Here is a 20,859-nt window from a genome sequence, read left to right as displayed (position 1 = left end):
GGCAAGAATATCTGTTTTTTATTCAACATTAGACTGGAGATTTTAGTTCATGCAATAAGGCAAGAAAATAAAAACAAAAGATATATAGCTTATAAAACAAGCAAAACTGGCTTTATGTATAGATGACATCATTGTCTACATAGAAAGTACTCAGGAGCCAACAAAAAGCATAAATACTTTTAGGATAAAATCAAACAAAATATATGCAAACCTACATGAAGCTAAGAAATTTGAGAGAAATTAAAAGAAATTTTGAGAGGAATTTTTTGAGAGAAATTAAAGATCTAAGTAACTGGAGAACTATAACATGTTCACAAACTGTAAAACTTGATATTGCTAGCGAAGAAGTCAATTCTCCTAATTTGATCTGTATATTCTAGAGCAGTGTTTTTCACTGTCTCAAAAAAAGGTTTTCAACCTTTTTTCTCTCATGGCACACTTGAATCTATAGTTAAACTTCTGCAGTACACTTAAATTATGTTGATCAAAAAAAAGTGTAAGTGTAAAAAACAAGTGTATAATTACTGTGCTTTGAACTCCTTTCAAAAATAATTTAATTAGTAATCTTTGAAAATTTTTGCAGCACACCTAAGATCCTCTCACAGCACACCAGTTGAAAATCACTGCTTTAAAGTATCAACAAAAATTCTAGCAGATTTTTTTTCTGGGAGTTAACAAGATAATTTTAACATTTCCATGGAAATATGAAAAGCTTAAAATAGCAAGAGAATTTTCAAAAGAATAAAATTAGAGAGCTCAGACTGATTTCAAGATTTACAATTAAGCTTCAGTAATACAATGATACTATCCTAAAGATAGAAATTAAGATCAATGAACTAGAAGAATCTAGACATATACTCATACATATCTAATCAGCTGATGTGGTATAAATATTCCAAGAAAATGGGGGAAAGAATAATCTTTTCAATTATTCTGGTAAGAGAACAAGTAGATACCATCACAGGAAAAAACAAATCCTGACCTTATCTCATACTACAGGTATATATAAAAATTAACAAGACACAAATTATATCTAAATATAAAAGCTGAAATTATAAAAATCATGGAGGAAAACATTGGAGAAAATCTTAGCAATCTTAGATTAGGAAAATATTTCTTAGGTAGGACACAAAAAACATCAACTATAAAAGGTGAAAATGAATAAACTTGATTTCATTAAAAAAAAAAAACTTCTGTTCATCAAAAGACACCACTAAGAAAATTAAAAAAGGGCTGGCCAATGGCTCACACCAGTAATCCTAGCACTCTGGGAGGCAGAGGTGAGAGGATCACTTGAGCTCAGGAGTTGGAGACCAGCCTGAGCAAAAGTGAGACCCCTTCTCTATCAGAAATAGAAAAAAAATTAGCTGGGCATGGTAGGGTGTACAATCATATAAAAATGAATACGTGTGGCTGTGTTCCAATAAAGTTACATGAGGGGCTAACAGGTCTTTACCACTGTTATTTTTATACCTTATACATATCTTTTGCATATGTATTTAACAAAAGCAAAAAAGTTTTAAATAAAGTGTGTAGTACCTAAAATATGGTAGGTGGGTATATTACAAACGTTGATTTTAAAAAAGTTATCAGCATGGGGGGCAGGGCCTGTGGCTCAAAGGAGTAGGGAGCCCCATAGACCAGAGGTGGCAGGTTCAAACCCAGCCCCAGCCAAAAAAAGAGTTATCAGCATGAATGCCCACAATTTTTCCCTGTTTCATCTAAAAAGGTTTCTCTTTTCCCTCCTAGTTATATATAATTCCTCCTTTCCAACTATATCAATCGTGCTCATGGTAAGAATTCATTCTCATTTAGTTTTCTTTAGGAAATTAGCTGCTCAATTATTCTCTTTCTTTTTTTTTTTTTTTTTTTTTGAGACAGAGCCTCAAGCTATCCCCCTGGGTAGAGTGCCATGCCATCACGCTCACAGCAACCTCCAACTCCTGGGCTCAAGCGAGTCTCCTGCCTCAGCCTCCCAAGTAGCTGGGACTACAGGCGCCCGCCACAACGCCCAGCCATTTTTTTGGTTGCAGCCATCATTGTTGTTTGGCGGGCCCAGGCTGGGGATTCGAACCCGCCACCTTAGGTGTATGTGGCTGGCGCCTTAGCCGCTTGAGCCACAGGCGCCGAGCCTTCTCTTTCATTTTCAATCTCCTTCTTCACTTGCTTCTCCCTTTGCTCTACAAAAACTCTAGTCTTTAGCCAAAGGAGGTGGCTCAAGCCTGTCATCCTAGCACCATGGAAGGCTGAAGCAGGTGGATTACTTGAGCTCACAAGTTCGAGACCAGCATGAGCCAGAGTGAGACCTCATCCCTAGAACTAGCTAGGAAATGTGGCAGGTGCCTGTAGTCCCAGCTACTTGGGAGGTTGAGGCAAGAGAACTGCATAAGCCCAAGAGTTTGATGCTGCTGTGAGCTATGATGCCACAGCACTCTATTGAGGGCAACATAGTGAGAATCTGCCTCAAAAAAAAAAAAAAGAAAAAAATCAGTTTCCTATGCTCTAGAAAAGAGTCAGAAAACTTATTCTGTAGAGGGCCAGATAATAAATATTTTGGGCATTGTTGTATATTCTTCTTCTTGTTTTCAATGACCCTTTAAGAAATACAAAAACTATTTTTAGCTCAGGGCCAGAATTGTTCCACAAGGCAAAGTTAGCCAACCCCTGTTCTAAAACAGTATGAACAAATTTCTCAATTCTGTTACCCACTGTCAATACAATTTCCTCTCAGATTCAAGCAAATTTACTGTGTCCATGTTACATGCCTCCTACCATGTCATTTCCCTGTTTTTTTTTAATCTCATACAATCCTTGCAACAATGTTTTAGTATCATTTTACAAAATAGAATATTGAAGCTCAGCAACTATAAACAGTAAACAATAGAATTATTTTTGTAAGTAATTTCTCAAAGTCCAAGTCTAGTGTACTTTCCTTTGTATCATGATATCTTTTCCTCTCTTCACTGTCATTTTTATGGAAAACAAATCTCTAATTGTTGCTTCTACTTCTTCACTGTAATTGTTACTTATTTCCATATTCCTTAACTGTTTAAAATTTCACAGAAGTCTCCACTGCTCTATTAAAAACAATTCTCTAACCTAGCAGTTCTCAACCTGTGGGTCGCAATCCCTTTGGGGGTTGAACGACCCTTTCACAGGGGTGGCCTAATATCAGATATTTACATTATGATTCACAACAGTTGCAAAATTATAGTTATAAAGTAGCCATGAAAATAATTTTATGGTTTGGGGTCACCACAACATGAGGAACTATATTAATGGGTCGAAGCATTAGGAAGGTTGAGAACCACTGCTCTAACCAATCCAACAACTTTAAAAATATATATATACAAATATTATTATGTCAAATTTTTTTTTTGAGACAGTATCACTATGTCACCCTCAGTAGAGTACCGTGACGTCACAGCTCATGGCATCCTCAAACTCTTAGGCTTAAATGATTCTCTTGCCTCAGCCTCCTGATTAATTGGAACTACAGGCACCTGCCACAACACCCAGCTATTTTTTGGTTGCAGTTGTCTTTGTTATTTAGCAGGCCCGGGCCGGGCTTGAACCTGTCAGCCTTGGTGTATGTGGCTGGCACCCTACTCACTGAGCTATGGGTACCAGCCTATTAAAAATACTTTTAATAAATTTAGTATAACTTGGTGTACAATGATTATAAAATCTATAGTAGCATATAGTAATGTCCTAGGCTTCACATTCACTCACCACTCACTCATTGACTAACCCAGAGCCACTTCTAGTCCTGCAAGCTCCATTCGTGGTAAGACCCCTCTATAGCAATTTTTATCTTTTATACCATTATTTTTACCATACCTTTTCTAAGTTTAGATACACAAATACCATTGTGTTACAAATGCCTGTAGTAACCAGTATGGTAATATGCTAAACTGGTATATAGCCTAGAAACAACAGTGTACCATGTAGACTAGGTATATAGTAGGCTATCTCATTTAAGTTCCTGTAAACTCTGTTTGCAGAAATATGAAATTGCCTCATAACACATTTCTCAGGACATATCCCCATTATTAAGTAATGTGTAACTGGCTAGATGCCTATAGCTCAGGAACTAGGGTGTCAGCCACATACTGGTACCAGAGGTAGCAAGTTCAAACTCAGCCCAGGCCTACCAAACAACAAAGATAACTACAGCCAAAAAAATAGCCAGGCATTGTGGTGGGCACCTGTAATTTCAGGTACTTGGGAGGCTGAGGCAAGAGACTAGTTTAAGCCTAAGAGTTTGAGGTTGCTGTGAGCTATGATGCCACAGCACTCTACCAAGGGCAATATAGTGACACTTTGTCTCAAAAAGAAAAAAAAAAAAGTAATGCATAACCCTATACCCAAAGGAAATTAAATCAGTATGTCAATGAGATATCAATACTGTTTATCACAGCACTATTCATAACAGCCAAGATAAAGAATCAGCCAAATTATCATTCAATGAATGAAGAAGTTAAAAAAGGTATATATATACACAATGGAATGCTATTCACCATAAAAATGAATCCTGAGATTTGCAACTACATGGATGGATGCCTGGGGACATTACGTTAAGTGAATGAAAAACCAGGCACAGAAGGACAAATAACGCATGATCTCACTCATAAGTGGAATCTAGAGAAATAGAGAGTAGAATAGTGTTAACAGAAGTTGAGGAAGGTAGTAAAAGGGGGAGAGGCTGGCTATGGGTACTACATTACAGTTAGATAGGAAAAATAAGACCTGGTGTTCTATTGCACAATAGGGTAAATATAGTTAAAATGATGAATTATATATTTCAAAATCTCCAGAAGAGGATTTTGAATGTTCTCACCACAAAGAAATGACAAAAATGTTTAAGATGATATCTATGTGAATTACCTTGATTTGATTATTATACAAGGTACGGGGTATCCTACCTGTTGCCATACATACATATATACATAGGGAAAGTGGGAAATTGTAGCTAAAAATACCTGTATTTACAAAATATTCATTATAAAATTTTCAAAACATTCACAAAATATTTATCTACATGTAGATATATAAATGCAAAAACTATAAACTATAATATAATATAATGAGTTTGCTAATTTTTCCTACTTTCCTTTTCCTTTGGGATACCCTGTATTAACATACATGTATTGAAACATTACCCTGTACTCTAAGAATATGTACAATTATTATGTGACAATTAAAAATAAAACCAAAAGAGTAAGCTTAATCAATGAATACATCAAAGACACCACTTACAACAGCCAAACAATTACTGCTCAGCATTATATTAGGAGCTGTGGAAAAAACAAAGAAAGTAGAATACAAAAAAAAAGGCTTACCACTAAGGGAATCTAGGAACCAAAGAGAAGAGGAATTAAAAGCAGCCTACTAATAAACAATCTTGGAGACTATGTAGGATTTTAATTGAAAATGATTATGCAGTTTATGCTTTTATGAGTATAATAAAGAGGGTAGAAAGAATGAATACAGTAGGAGGTGTGAAGCACTCTTGGAACTTGAGATGGGGTGCAAAGCACTAAGTGGATTTGGCTAAGTGGGAAACAAAGGTAGGTCTCTGGGTAAAAATATGAGCAAAGGCACGAGGTAAGAATCAGCATGATGTATGGGAGTCGTGTTATCTATTCATTCTACAAACAGATTCAACTACTTCTACATTAAAAGTTTTATTCTGAACAGCAAAGAATTAAAATATATATATTTTTACCTGGAGTTCTCCAAGTTTCTTAGATGTTGGTGAAACAATGGTAAAAAGTCCATTGATTTGATGGGTTGGAGAAAGCTGAGCTAGTCCACTGATCTGAGCTCTACCAATTGGAAGATGATCAACTTTGGTGATTATTTCCAGCACCAGAACAGCCATATCTAATCAGAAACAATGATAATGTATTCAGATGTTTTTTATTTATTTTATTTTATTTTATTGGAAGTAGGCAGAAAGATATACACTGAATTTTTTTTTCATTTATTTGTTTGTTTATTTATTTATTTATTTATTTTTTTGAGACAGAGTCTCACTATGTCACCCTTGGTAGAGTGCTATGTCGTCACAGCTCACAGCAACTTCAAACTCTTGGGCTTAAGCAATTCTCTTGCCTTAGTCTCCCAAGTAGCTGGGACTATAGGTGCCCGCCACAATGCCTGGCTATTTTTTGGTTGCAGCTGTCACTGTTGTTTTAGCTGGCCCAGGCTGGGTTTGAACCCACCACCCTTGGTGTATGTGGCTGGCACCAAAACCACCGTGCTATGGGTGCCTAGCCTGAAAATTTTTTTTATTAAAAAAAATTATTTTAGTGTCTTGGTGCCATAGCTCAGTGAGTAGGGCACCAGCCACATACACAGAAGGCTAGCAGGTTGGTGCCTGGCCTGGGACTGCTAAACCACAATAACAACTACAACCAAAAAACAGCTGGGTATTGTGACAGGTGCCTGTAGTCCCAGCTACTTGGGAGGCTGAGGCAAGGGAATGTTTAAGCCCAAGAGTTTGAGGTTGCTGTGAGCTATGATGCCACAGCACTCTACCAAGGGCAAAAGAGTGAGACTAAATTATTTTAGGCCATGCATGGTAGCTCACACCTATAATCTTACCATGTCTCCCCCCAAATAAGACACTGTCTTATATTTATTTTTTCTCAAGAAGACACACTAGGGCTTATTTTCAGGGGATGTCTTATTTTTATTAAGTATAATACAACAATCTACATTTATTCAAATACAGTTAAGTCATCTTCTTCTGGAACCTAACTTAACCTCCCCCCAAAGGGGGAGCAGACCTTTTTGGTGGGGCTGACACTAGCGATGCGTGAACTGTTTTCCCCTAGCTGTTCGCATGTGCGCAATAGGATGCCTGTGACAGCAGTTACTACACACGCACCTGCACAAGTATGAATGACTTCGAGAAAAGAACTGTGGCAGATAAAAGGTATTCCGGTCTTCCTTATCGCTCTGCACTGAAATGCATGATGTGGCTATGCCCATCACTAGGTCTTATTATGGGGTAGGACTTATATTTAACAAATGCATAGAAATCCTGCCAGGGCTTATTTTTTGGGTAGGTCTTATTTTGGGGGAAACATGGTAGTACCCTGTGAGGCCAAAGGTGGGAGGATGGCTTGAGCTCAGGAGTTCAAGACTAGCCTGAGCAAGAGTGAGACACTGTCTCTACTAAAAATGGAAAAAATTAGCCAGGCATGGTCATTCATAACCTATAGTCCCAGTTACTTGGGAGGCTAAGGCAGGAGGATCACCTGAACCCAGGAGTTTGAAGTTGCTGCGCATGTGGCTAAGGCCATGGCACTATAATCTGAGCAACACAAAGTGAGACTCTGTCTCAAAAAAAAATTACTTTAATTTCAATAAACCAGTCACTTACCATAGCATTCTGGAAGCAAGGGCAGTGTGAACTCAAGATCAAAAGAACAATAGAGGTTAAGAGAGGAAAAATATCTTGCAGTGAGGAAAAAAAATATTTAGCATATCAAGTATTTAAGAAAAATACCTTTAAAAGAGTATTGTTAAATGTGTTTGCCAAGAACTCAGGCTTTGAAACATAAAAGCAACAAATCCCAGTACCTTTCATTCTTAACATTTCTAGTTTTGAATCAGACAAAAGACTGCTTTTACACAGATACAAGGATTGGTTTGTGCCTCCCAGGAGTATCTAATTGCTTACTCCTGGGGTATATCTGAAGCACTGAGCTACTGTGAGCACTTGGAACTAAGAGGAATGGGAATAAACTCCTTAACCATATTCTTCAACTAGTCACTTAGACCTACCTCATTCTTTTGTGGTCAGAGCAGGAAAAATTCACAGCAGGAGAAATATAACGTATGCATATGCATTTAGAACCTACAATTATTTCAGGACAGAATGATTGCTTAATATTTTCTTACCAAAATTGAGAAAATGGTTCATTTTTCCATTTGTTCAATGCTATAGTGAAAAGCATGTAGGACTTACAATTAGAAGATCTATGATTATGTCCTGGTTCTAATATTCACAAGCTATTTCTGTGTAAGTCACAACTATATGTAAAATAGGCATCAGAATATGTACATCACTTTTGTGGGAGGAATTGGAATTACGGCAAGAACACACAATACAGTTTCTTCCCAGATGCTGAATGGTTGTTATATAACTTTAGGCCGATTACTTAATCATATTTCCTGTCTTACCTACTTGCGGGGGTTATCATGAAAATGACATGCTTTAACAGATACAGAAGTGCTTTGTAAACTATAAAATGATGAACACATGTACAATAAGAAAAATGGCTCAACCCTTATTGGCTATTTACTAACAGCCAGGCTCTTCCATGGGTCATTGATTCTCTCAAGAACCCTACAATACAGGTATTTCTCGCTCCATCTGGGTATAAAACAGATTCAGTGAAGTCATGTAATATTCCTGAAGTTCACTCAGCTTTAAACTGACAGAACTAGGCTAAAACTTAGTTCTATGTGATCATAAAGTCCATTATATCATGCTGCTTCATTATTGACTGCTTTACACAAAGTCTTCTTCTGATCTTTAGACTTGTGATCTTTATGCTACGCTTGCTGTGAAATTAATCTCCTGTCCAGCTCTATTACTACTCTCAGTCTTTCATATTCCTACTAACCAAATCCTATCTGATTAAAAAGAGGCAAAAATCAAGTGGTGTGGCTCCCTTGAATTATCATAATTTCCTCAGTTTCTACTCAAATCCTTCCATGCTCCAAACATTTTCATGGTCACTATTTCCTGCTATGGAATAAAGGATAAGGGAAGAAAGAGGTAAGAAGAGACCATGAGGTCTATCTCAGAATCCTATAAGCCTTCTATTCCTGAGATAGAATAGCACAGCAGAAATATTAATAATCTTGACATTGTTTTAGGCACTGTGGGGATGACAAAAATAAATGAAAAAATCAGAGTGACATCTTACTTATGAGTACTCCTTTAACAGCACTTATTGCTTTTGACATATTATTTATTACTAAACTTTTTTTTTGAAGTAAGATGTCACTCTGATTTTTTCATTTATTTTTGTCATCCCCACAGTGCCTAAAACAATGTCTAGCGTGTGCTAAATGTTCAATACATATTTTTTGAATGACTGAACTACATTTATTCTTTACATGTTGATGTTTCAAAAATTTTTTCTTGAGAGCATATAAATTACTAAAGGACAATATTCTTAGCCCAGGCTGGGTATGGTGGCTCAAGCCTATAATCTTAGTCCTCTGGGAAGCTGAGATAGGAGGATCCCTTGAGCTCAGGAGTACAAGACCAGCCTGAGGAAGAGTGAGACCCCATCTCTACTAAAAATAGAAAAACTAGCCAGGTGTGGCAGCAGGTGCCTTTAGTCCCAGCTAGTTGGGAGGCTGAGGCAGGAGGACTGCTTGAATGGAGGAGTTTGAGATTGCTGTAAGCTGTGATGCCAGAGTACTCTACTCAGGGTGACAGAGTAAGACTCTATCTGAAAAACAAACAAAATATTCTTAGCTCAATAATGTTTACATGAGAAATGCTCAATTTTTATTGATTAGAACTGGTTTGATTTAATAAATAACCCCACCCTCCAAAAATCTGCTTATGTGAAACTTAACTTGAATGAAGAAATAATACAGTACATTTAAAATACTTTCCTTAAGGCCAGGCACAGTGGATCATGCCTGTTATCCCAGTATCTGGGAGGCCGAGGTGGGCGGATTGCCTGACTGAGCTCACAAGTTCGAGACCAGTCTGAGCCAAAGTGAGACCCCATTTCTAAAAATAGTTGGGCATTGTGGCAGATGCCTGTAGTCCCGGCTATTCAGGTGGCTGAAGAATATCACTTCAGCCTAAGAGTTTGAGGTTGCTGTCGGCTATTACGCCATGGCACTCTACTACGGGCAACAAAATGAGATTGTATCGAAAAAACAAACAAACTTTCCTTATACAGAAATGAAGGCATTTTGGCTTCTGATTCCCTATATGAGGATCCTTTCCTTCTCTGAACATCTGTAATACTAATTCAGACCTTAGAAAGTATTCATTTCATCTCTCTGAACCTGTTTCATTGTTTAGAAAACAGATAAAAGATCTCTTATAAGATTATTGTAAGGATTAGAAGTATTATAGTATGCATCAACTGCCAGCACCCAGTATACATTCAATAGATGTATAAATAAAACCTCTTTTATAAAACCTCTTTGACACCTCAATAATTAACAATGCTAATAGATACTAGGTACATAATAACACCTACTGCTGACAATATAACCACCTGCTTCCTATTAGGTTTGCAGGTGAAATGATAAAACAAACACATACCTGTTAAATAAGAGGTAAACTGCTTTGGACCACAGCGAATAGCATAACGTGTAGTTGTTCTCACAGCTTTTGGTTCAGTCTGCAGGGCATCCCTGGGACAAAAGAGGGTGCCATCTGATGTTTCTCCCCACCATCTGACTCGGACAAGTACACAAGTTGGAGGCTTTGCAATCTTCCATATGACTTTATTAATAGTAAGTTTTAGAAAGCAGCGTAGCTGGCCTTCAACTAAAGGCGGCAGGCTTGTAGATGGAGAAATGTCACTCAAACCTGTGGAGGAATCCAAGAACTCTAAGTCAAAGTGTAGAATAAATAAAAGCTCGGCGCCCAAAGATTAGTGAGTAGGGTGCCAGCCACATACACCTACTCAGTGAGTAGGGTTGAGGCTACCCCGGGCCTGCTAAACAACAACGACAACTGCAACAACAACCACAACAAAATAGCATTGTGGCAAGTGCCTGTAGTCCCAGCTACTTGGGAGGCTGAGGCAAGAGAACTGCCCAAAGAGTCTGAGGTTGCTGTGAGCTGTGATGCGACAGCACTCTACCCAAGGTGATATAATAAGACTCTGTCTCTCTCTCTCTCACACACACACACACACACACACACACACAAAACAAACAAACACAGGAAACGTGGTTTGAATGAAAACCAACAAAACCCTTTAGTAGAGAGACAGAAGCAACATGGAGAAGGAAGTGACTTGAGAGCACAGCCACCACTATGAGCCTCCTCAACAAGCCCAAGAGTGAGATGACTCCAGAGGAGCTACAGAAGAGGAAGAAGAATTTAACACTGGTCCACTGTCTGTGCTCACACAGTCAGTCAAGAACAACACCCAAGTGCTTATTAATTGCCGCAACAAGAAACTCCTGGGCTGAGTGAAGGCCTTTGATAGGCACTGCAACATGGTGCTGGAGAACGTGAAGGAGATGTGGACTGAGGTCCCCAAAAGTGGCAAGGGTAAGAAGAAGTCCAAGCCAGTCAACAAAGACCGCTATATCTCCATGATGTTCCTGTGTGGGGACTCGATCATTGTGGTCCTGTGGAACCCACTTATTGCTGGCAAATAGGGTTCTCTTCCCTGCTGACAGCTTGCTCCCTCATCCTGTGAAGGCCTGCTCTTTGTGATGGGAATAATAAAGCCCTGTGGTTTTTTTCCTAAAATAAATAAATAAATAACCCTTAGTATCTAGTCTAGCAAGAAGGCTTATTCTACCTATTCTAATACATGAGTAGTAACTACCGTGTCAGACCATAGAATAACCTATTTGGTCATGTATTACTCTGATAACTAATTAGTACTTAGGGTTTCTCCTACATAGCCTAGTGGTTAGGAAAAAGAACAACAAAAAGAAAACAACAATATATATTTAAGAGTTAATTCAGGTTATTCTAAATACAGAATATACCAGTTAAGACAAGCTAATAGAGCTGGACAAGGTGGCTCATGCCTATAATCCTTGCACTTTGGGAGGCCAAGGCGGGTGGATAGCTTGAGCTCACAAGTTCAAGACCAGCCTGAGCAAACTAGAGACCCCATCTCTACTTAAGTAGAAAAACTGAGGCAAGAGGATTGCTTGAGCCCAAGAATTGGAGGTTGCTATGGAGGGAGGTTGCTTGGAGGGAGCTATGACACCATGACACTCTACCCAGGGGAACAGCTTGAGACTCTGTATCAAAAAAAAAAATGCTAATATAAACTTTTCTTTAATTGAGATACTATTTGAAAAATACATATGTAATGAAACAAGTAGATAGGTTTTTTAAATCTCAGAAGTAGTTGAAATTTTTCTAAGTACTATTGTTTTAACTATCGCAATGGCCCATTTTAAGACATCTTCACCTCTCTTATTTTAAAACTATCACTAAACATAAAACATCAACAACTTCTTTCACTCAACTCACACACAATTTAGCCTTTATCACATAACTCAACATTTCAAGGAAGAGCATCTTATATTGTCTGTCTTTTCCTTCTTGCCAAGATCACAGAGTCAATGAAAAAAGAAACTTTCACCTTCAGATTCTGCTACAATTTTTTAGTACAGTGCTAGGTTTGTAATGTTTATTATCTTTAATAATGGTTCATTCCAGAAAGATGATAAAAATGTAAACAAGGCTCGGCACCTGTAGCTCAGCAGCTAGGGCGCCAGTCACATAGACGGGAGCTGACAGGTTTGAACTCAGCCCGGGGCCTGCCAAACAACAATGACAACTACAACCAAAAAAATAGCCGGGCGTTGTGGCAGGTGCCTGTAGTCCCAGCGACTTGGGAGGCTGAGGCAGGAGAATCACTTAAGCTCAACAGCTGGAGGTTGCTGTAAGCTGTGATGCCACAGTACTCTACCAAGGGTGACATAGTGAGACTGTCTCAAAAAACGTAAACAAAGCAATTAATCATGACTTTCTATAAAATTTTCTGTAATGACCCCGATTGTCTTCCATTTACAGTACCTTTTCACCAAGACACTGGTAAGAAAATTTAAGAAACCATACCTAGAGTACATACGTGTTTCTACTCCTCTACGGGAACTTGTCATGCCTCACAAGAAGAAAAGTTCCTTAAATCTCTCAGATCAGGAATCTATACAACTAATTCTTTGGACTTCTAAGGCAAACACCCTTTCTGCTCTCTATAGTTGAGAAAAGACCCTTCATAATCTTTATGGATGGTTTCAACATAAAAATTATACACAGTTCACTACATGAGTATCACTGCATAGGCACATGATATAGCAAGAAGTACATTCTTTCTTATTTTATTATGTTACATTATTTCTACTTTGACTTTGTCCCTATCAACCACATATGCTTGACTGGCTTGACACAGGGAGCACAAGTACTGAACTCTTTATGCTTCACTTTCAGATCCTCCCATCATTCCTGGCAGGAAAGTCACTTCCTCAAAAATGCCTTATTAATCTTTAAATAGCTTGGATAAGATCCATTCCCAAACTGTAGCTTCAGTCCTCAACCCAATGGCCTAATGTACTACACTGTTCCCAATACCTCTTTCCTCACGAGAATGCCCATAACATAAAAAGGCAAAGTCACTCAAAGTCCTTTTTTTTTTTTTCTTGGCGACAGCCTCGTAAAGATTCAATTTTCAGTTTCCTGAACTTCCTTGGCTTCCTAGGGTGACTGTTCTCACTGCAGCTAATATTCCCTACTCTTTGGGAGAGCTTCATTCTCTTTGAGCAACCAACCTGATGAGGTCCTGTTGCTACTACACACCCTTTCATCATCTCAGGTCCTTCAGAAGATCCTCATGCCCTTACTCCAACTCTAATCCTATTACACCCCTGTCATTACCCACTCTCCCCCCTCTATACTCCACAACTGCCTTTTCCAACTCCTGCTAATAGCTCTTCATGCTTCATTCATTCAACTAATGTTTTGCTTTGTGGTAGTTCTTGGGGATTCAATACAGTGTAAAATATGATTTTTGCCCATCAGGCTCATTACGGTAATCCCTTCTCCAATTTAAGTTTCTTCATGCCCCCTGCGGACCTCGGACAAGCTACACAAACACACTCGTTTAACGCTGTTATTAAAAATACTCTTATTATTTTTTATTCTCCTCTACAGCTGTCCTAGCCCTAACCCACCTCCCTTTGTGTTCCCTACTCCAACCCCTAATTTGTTTCAATTTTGGGGGGCCAACCGCCCGTCCTCTTAACTTTCCTGGTTATTTCCCTTTTCCGTCCCTTTTTTTCTTTTTTTACTGGCCGGTTGGGGGTCTCCCTAAAATTCCTTACATCCCGCTCCCCTTTGCACCTACTACGCTTTCCTGATCGCTCAAGTTACCTCTCTTCTTGCGCCCTCGGCCGCCCCCAGGCCCCTGGCCTTTTCGCTGTTTCATGACGAGTCAGAACCGTTCTTCACCAACTGGACTCCAGTAACAGCACCTGAGCCATATCCTCCCGCCATCCCTTCCCTCAGCGCCTGCGTTCCTCGGCAACCGGCGCCGCTGGGCAGCCTGGGGAGGCAGGAAAAGCTGTTCCTCCTCTAACAGTCTCTGGGAAGCAATACGAAGTGAAGGCGCCAAGACTCTTTCCCGCCAATAAACTACAACACCCAAGATGCTTTGCTACACTACCTCTGCGGGGTTGAACGCGGGCACCGGCAGCTGCGCAAGCGCAAAGGGATACGGCTTTTGAGGACTTCATTGCCCAAGGTGCATTGCCTTTAGGAGCACCCCTCTTTCTGGCGAGGGTCGTCGGATTCTCCGGTGGGAGTCTGCGGGGTTCGCGGACTCCGTTACCCGGCTTCCTTTGTGGCAGAGGTGTTGCGCACTTCCGGTGGAAGCGCTGAGGCGAGAGGGTGGAGTTTACGAAGCCGGTGGGCGGTAGGCGGTGCTGCCGGTAGCTGGGTGCAGTCCAAAGGCGATCGGACGTCTGTTAGGGAGCGAGCTGTGACCTGTTGGGCCGCGCTTAGCGTGGAACGAAGCTTAGGCTACTATTTGGTTACGTGCGGCCTACCCTTGATGTCGGCCCTCGAAAAGAGCATGCACCTCGGTCGCCTGCCTTCTCGCCCTCCTCTTCCCGGCAGCGGGGGCAGTCAGAGCGGAGCCAAGATGCGAATGGGGTACGTGACCTGTACCCCTTCTCTCTGGAGGCCAGGCCTCTGCTACTGGAAAATGGTTTCCCGGGACGTTTGGAGTGACATGGGAAGGGGCTGTGATTGGAGAAAACGTTGACGGAGGCCTGGGGATGCTTAGATGTAGTAGACGGCGGATTTGGGGATGAGGAGGCGCCAAGTCAATGGAAATTACAGGACAAATAACATTGTTAAAGGGAGAAGGGGATGAGGCAAAGATTGGGGAAGCTGAGAAACTAATATAAGGGATGTGGGAGTCATCTCTGGGAGAGGGGATGCAGAAGGTTTGGGGAGAGGAAGTACAAGGGTGACAAAGGTGTAGGGAGGGTATCTGCCAGGGAGGGTTGAGGAACGTGGGGGAAATGACTGAAAGAAAAGTTGGGAGGAATTGGGGGAATAATTAAGGAAAGATTTGGGAGAAATGAGGAGACTGTGAGAGCCAAGTATTAGAAAAGTTGAGGTGAGTACAATAGCTGAGGCAGGGTTGATAGGAAAGAGAACTAGGGAGCAGAAGGTTCTAGAGAAAGTTCCTAGAGATGAAAGAAAAAGACTGAAGGAGTGAAGGAAGAACTGAGAAAGCTTGAGGGATACCCAGAAGGAAAGGTGGAGAACACAGTCTGGAGGATTGTTAAGGGTAAGAGGAATGAGCTGAGAACCTGGGGGGAATAAGGGAAAGAGTGAGGAGGGAGAGGGCTTAGGGGTTTAGAGAGTGAGGATGGGCAAATGACTAGAGATAGGGTTTGGCATAAACAGGAAGGTTTGGTCACTTTGGCTGGGAAGATATGTGGGAGGAAAGCTGTGTACTAATAATGTAAGGCTAAAAATTAGTGAAGCTTTGGGAGTAGCCATTTAAAATGTTTGTGGGGGAAAGCAGTTTACTGGAAAGGGAGGAGAGCTACGTTGAAGAGGTAGGCTTTGGAATTTCAGGTCGTTGAATGGCTTGTGGAAGTACTTAATTTGTGGCATGTATCTTTTTTTTTCTTTTTTTTTTTTGAGACAGTCTCAAGCTGTCGCCCTTGGTAGAGTACTGTGGCGTCATAGCTCACAGCAACCTCCAGCTCTTGGGCTCAAGCGATCCTCTTGCCTCAGTTTTCTATTTTTAGTAGAGATGGGGGTCTCGAGTTTGCTCAGACTGGTCTCAAACCCATGAGCTCAAGTAATCCACCTGTCTTGGCCTTCCAGAGTGCCAGGATTAGAGGTGTAACCTGGCCTCTGGTGTGTATCTTATTCCTTTGCAAATGCTCTAGGATTTAGTCCTTTTTCTCAGTTCTGTTTTATGAAGTTTCACCTCACCAATTTCAAAGCATCTTTTCTTTCTCCTGCTGTCCTTTGCTTTTTTCATACTTCTTTCTTTCTTCCTCTTCCTTTTCTATCTCTTCTATTCCCTTATCTATGTTTTACTCTCAAGTTGGAACTGTCTCTTTACTGGTCTCTCATGAGACTTACTCTTTCAACTAATTTTCATGATCTCTTGACTTCAATTTCACTAAATCTTACTTAGGTGTGTTTGTATATTCAGAGTTCGTGGGGATTTTTTTTGAGTTTCCATAGTTCAGTTTTTCAAATTTGACTTTTTAGTTCCAAAGTATTGCTGGATAATGCAGTAATAGCAATTACATTTTTATTTTTACTTATTTAGTTTTTGGAGACAGAGTCTCACCTCACCAATTGAGGTGCCAGGCTAGAGTGCTGTGGCATCAGCTAAGCTCACAGCAACCTCCAACTACTGGGTTTAAGTCATCCTCCTGCCTCAGCCTCCCAAGTAGCTGGGATGACAGGCACCCACCACAACACCTTGCTAATTTTTAGCAGAGACCAGCTCTTCCTCTTGCTCAGGCTGGTCTTAAACTCCTGAACTCAAGGGATCCTCCCTCTTTGGTCTCCTGGAGTGCTAGGATTACAGATGTGAGCCGCTAAAGTAAGTACTATGAGGCAGGGCGCAGTGGTTCATGCCTGTAATCCTAGCACTTTGGGAGGCTGAGGCAGATGGATCCCCTGAGTTCAGGAGTTCAAGAACAGCCTGAGCAAAAGCAAGACCCTCATCTTTATAGAAAACTGTTGCGGCTCAGTTCATAATTGCCAAGTTGTGGAAGCAACATAAGTGCCTATCAACCCATGAATGGATCAACAAACTATGGTACATGTACCATGGAATATTATGCAGCCATTAAAAAAGATAGAGACTTTACATCTTTTACAGTTACCTGGATAGAGTTGAAATACATTCTTCTTAGTAAAGTGTCACAAGAATGGAAAGATGAATAGCCAATATACTCCATACTAATATGAAATCAATATATAAATAATTACATGTTCCTAAGAATAAAAAAACACTAGTATGGTCCAGTTCTGGGGTAGGGGGAAGCGGGAGGGAGAGGACGCATAGCAGAAGGAGGGAGGGCATAAAGCAGGATCTCCCCTAATGTGTGCATTGTGAGGGTACATAATACCCCTGGGTGAAGAGCTCTTCTACAAATGGAACTTACCTTCATATTAATTTGAATAAAGTTTTAAAAAAATAGGAAAACTAGGCAGGCATTGTGATTGGTATCTGTAGTCCCAACTACTCAGGAGGCGGAAACAAGAGAATCGCTTGAATCCAAGAGTTTGAGATTGCTGTGAGCTATGACACCTCAGCACTCTACCCCAAAGAGACAAAATGAGACTCTGTCTCAAAACAAACAAACGAAAAATGACTAGCCTAAGCGACAGCAGTGAGACCCCCATGTCTTCAAAATTGTAAAAAAAAAAATTAGCCTGTAGGGCTCGGCGCCTATAGCTCAACCGGCTAAGGCACCAGCCACGTACACCTAAGGTGGTGGGTTCGAATCCCCAGCCCGGACCCGCCAAACAACAATGACGGCTGCAACCAAAAAGTAGCCGGGTGTTGTGGTGGGCGCTTGTGGTCCCAGCTACTTGGGAGGCGGAGGCAAGAGACTCAATTGAGCCCAGGAGTTGGAGGTTGCTGTGAGCTGTAATGCCATGGCACTCTACCCAGGGGGACAGCTTGAGGCTCTGTCTCAAAAAAAAAAAAAAAAAATTAGCCTGTAGTCCACTACTCAGGAGGTTGAAGCCAGAGGGTTGCTTGAGTCTAGAAGTTTTAGGCTGCAGTGAGCCATGATTACAGGTTTTTTTTTTCTGTACACTGCCTACATAAAAAAGTAAGTACTATGTACCAGGCATTGTAGTAGTAGTAGTTATTTAATGTGCCCACAAACCTGCAAGGTAGGTTTATATTTCCCTGAATATAAAGGTAAATTCAGACTCAGAGATTAAAAATCATTTAACTATGACAGAACAAGAATTCAATCTAGGTTTAGTCTTTAGAATCCATTCCCTTTCAGTATACCAATATTTTCTTTTGGGTAAGGCCTGAAATCTAATATTGTTGTATTGTTGGTAGGTGATGCCAAAAACATAGTGGTTTTGAGCTTTTTTATTAAAGCTTTTGGAGATACTCTGGTTAAAGTGGATTTGGAATCCTACTTGCTTTGTATCCCTGGTGTGTTTGAGAGTAGTATCATTTGAAAATCACTGCTTTAGGACCTACCTTTGCCATTGGAGAGGCTCAAGATGTTTTTGGTTTATCAATCATACTACTTTTTATTTCTAAGAGACAGAGTCTCAGTGTATTTTACAGGCTGGAGTGCAGTGGCTATTCACAGTCATGATCATCACACACTATAGCCTGGAACTCCTGGGCTCAAGTGATCCTCCCACCTCAGCCTCTAAAGTACCTGGAACTAAAGGTGCACATAACTGTGCCCTGTATTACAGTGCTTTAACTGATGTGTTTATATTAGTGCCTTTTTTTATGTTCCATGAGGTAAACTAGGACAGGGGTTAATATTTTCTTTTGATAAATGAGAAAACTCCAATGTTCATTGATTTGCCTAAAATCAAGTAATCCTTAAATGGCAGAAACATTCAAACCTAGGACTTTATATTTTTAGTCCATTCTCATTTCTGTTATACTTTGGATCAAAGTGTTTGTTGCTTGAAGTATAAATCAGAGTTTGAAGCCGAGCTTGAGTATTTATTTACATTGGTCAGGTCATTTAACCTCTCATAGTTTATTTTCTTGTCTCTACAATGAAAATACCTTGGCTTGTTGCCCATAGCTGAGTAGTTAGGGCGCCAGCCACATATACCTGGGCTGGGTTTGAACCTGGCCAGGGCCTGCTAAAACAGCAATGACAACTACAATAAAAAAAAAGCTGAGCCTTGTGGCAGGTGCCTGTAGTCCCAGCTACTTGGGAGGCTGAGGCAGAAGAATCTCTTGAGCCCACGAGTTTGAAGTTGCTGTGAGCTATGACACCATGGCACTCTACTGAGGACAACATTATAAGATTCTGTCTCAAAAAAAAATTTTTTTTGAGATAACCTCTGCTTTCCTCAGAGTGCTGTGAGAATAAGATAGTACATGAAAAGCACTTAACAGTTCCTGACACGTAAGCTCTTAAGGTATGATAACTAGTAGATTATTTTATATTGAGAACGGTGAGAAAGATTCATGCTTTATGAAGTAGAAGTGCTTCTTTCAATTTCTTATAATGTCAGCTTTTTTCTTCTCAAGGAATATGTTTATTCATATCTGATTAGATCGTCTTTCATCCATCTTCTTAAATTTATTATGGATATCAGGTCTCTTAAGACAGGCTTTAGTGAGCTGTTCACACAGATGGAGAAATAAAAGGCAAAGTAAAGTGATTTGTTCAAGGTCACAGATGGAGTTACTAAAAGAATCAAATCCCAATATTTCAGGTTGGGGTTTTTTTAATTAAAATTTTAAAAATTGTTATAATTCATATACCATAGAAGTCATCTTTTTAAAATGTACAAGTGGTATTTAGTATATTCACCAGATTGTATAATTGTCACCACTAATTCCAGAATATTTTTATCATCCTATAAAGAAACTCCTTACCCATTAGCAATCATTTTCTCTTCAGCTTAGCATGTATGTCTTCAGAATTTTGAGTCACTGAAAAGCTTTTCCTTTTTCAGTTTATAAAGGAATCCATGTTTGTTTTTCCAGTGTGTATATTTCTTTTTGACATCTATTTGAAGTTTATCTTGTATGCAAAGTAATGAACACATTAAATTTTATCCACAGGCTAGTCCATGTTATAATGTCATTAATTAAAAAATCCTTTTCCTGCTCTATGAATTTCACTCCAATAAAGGAATAGTCCTTTTCCTTACTGATCAAAATGGCAACGTTACCATGTACTGTATTTCAAAATAGTTTTGGGTCTTTTTATGGAATCTCTTTTCCCATTTTTTTTTTTATTCATGTGCCACTATTACACATTTAATTAGAGGTTTCGTTATTATGTTTTAATAGATGGTAAAAGTAGCTTCTCCATCTTTTTTGAGACACAGTCTCACTTGGTCACCCTTGGTAGAAGTGCCATGGTGTAATAGCTCACAGCAATCTCAAACTCTTGGACTCAAGTGATCCTTTTGCTTCAGTCTCCCAAGTAAGCACTTAAGATTACAGGCATGAGCCACCATGCCCAGCCATAAATTAATTTAGAATAAATACTTTTTATGATGAGTGTCCCTTGAGGAAGTATAGTACATGTACCTCTTTTTATATGGATTTCTTTTGAAGGAAAAATATTTCAGCTCCCAAGTATTGACCTAAGTTATGTTTTTTGAGTACCTGGAACACTTGTTATTTCTGCTTGTCAATTTTTGTGCATTACTAGGTACTGTATTTTTTTCACTGTTATGTCATACTTATCTTTGGTAATGTTAAGAAAATTTTTTGTGTGTGGCTCAGCACCTGTGGCTCAGGTGGCTAAGGCACCAGCCACATCACCTAAGGTGGTGGGTTCGAATCCAGCCCGGGCCCACCAAACAACAATGATGGCTGCAACCAAAAAATAGCCAGGCGTTGTGGTGGGCGCCTGTGGTCCCAGCTACTTGGGAGG

The 20,859-nt window shown here is 39.9% G+C and overlaps 2 protein-coding genes and 1 pseudogene across 2 annotated transcripts in view; 2 read left to right on the top strand and 1 right to left on the bottom strand.

The window, feature by feature from the left end:
- C2CD3 (C2 calcium dependent domain containing 3) overlaps nt 1–14,410 on the bottom strand; it is a 142,218-nt gene extending 127,808 nt beyond the window's left edge. Inside the window, exons 1-3 of the mRNA XM_003780906.3 lie at nt 14,129–14,410; nt 10,319–10,588; nt 5,729–5,886 (exon numbers count right to left, since the gene is read on the bottom strand). Of these exons, the coding sequence (XP_003780954.1) occupies nt 5,729–5,886; nt 10,319–10,588; nt 14,129–14,183 (483 nt within the window). The 5' untranslated portion in view covers nt 14,184–14,410. The remainder of the gene's footprint in view (nt 1–5,728; nt 5,887–10,318; nt 10,589–14,128) is intronic.
- LOC100961986 lies at nt 11,006–11,391 on the top strand (annotated as a pseudogene).
- Nucleotides 14,411–14,452: 42 nt separating the features above from the next.
- The window catches only part of PPME1 (protein phosphatase methylesterase 1), a 57,458-nt gene continuing 51,051 nt past the window's right edge, over nt 14,453–20,859 (top strand). The window contains exon 1 of the mRNA XM_003780907.3: nt 14,453–14,908. Within this exon, the coding sequence (XP_003780955.1) occupies nt 14,808–14,908 (101 nt within the window). The 5' untranslated portion in view covers nt 14,453–14,807. The remainder of the gene's footprint in view (nt 14,909–20,859) is intronic.

Source organism: Otolemur garnettii, unplaced genomic scaffold, assembly GCF_000181295.1.
Source record: "Otolemur garnettii isolate 467f Iridium unplaced genomic scaffold, OtoGar3 scaffold00001, whole genome shotgun sequence".
In the NCBI taxonomy this organism is placed as follows: Eukaryota; Metazoa; Chordata; class Mammalia; order Primates; family Galagidae; genus Otolemur; species Otolemur garnettii.
The sequence above is the reverse complement of the archived record's forward strand: the minus strand, read 5'-3'. Positions and strand labels throughout refer to the sequence as shown.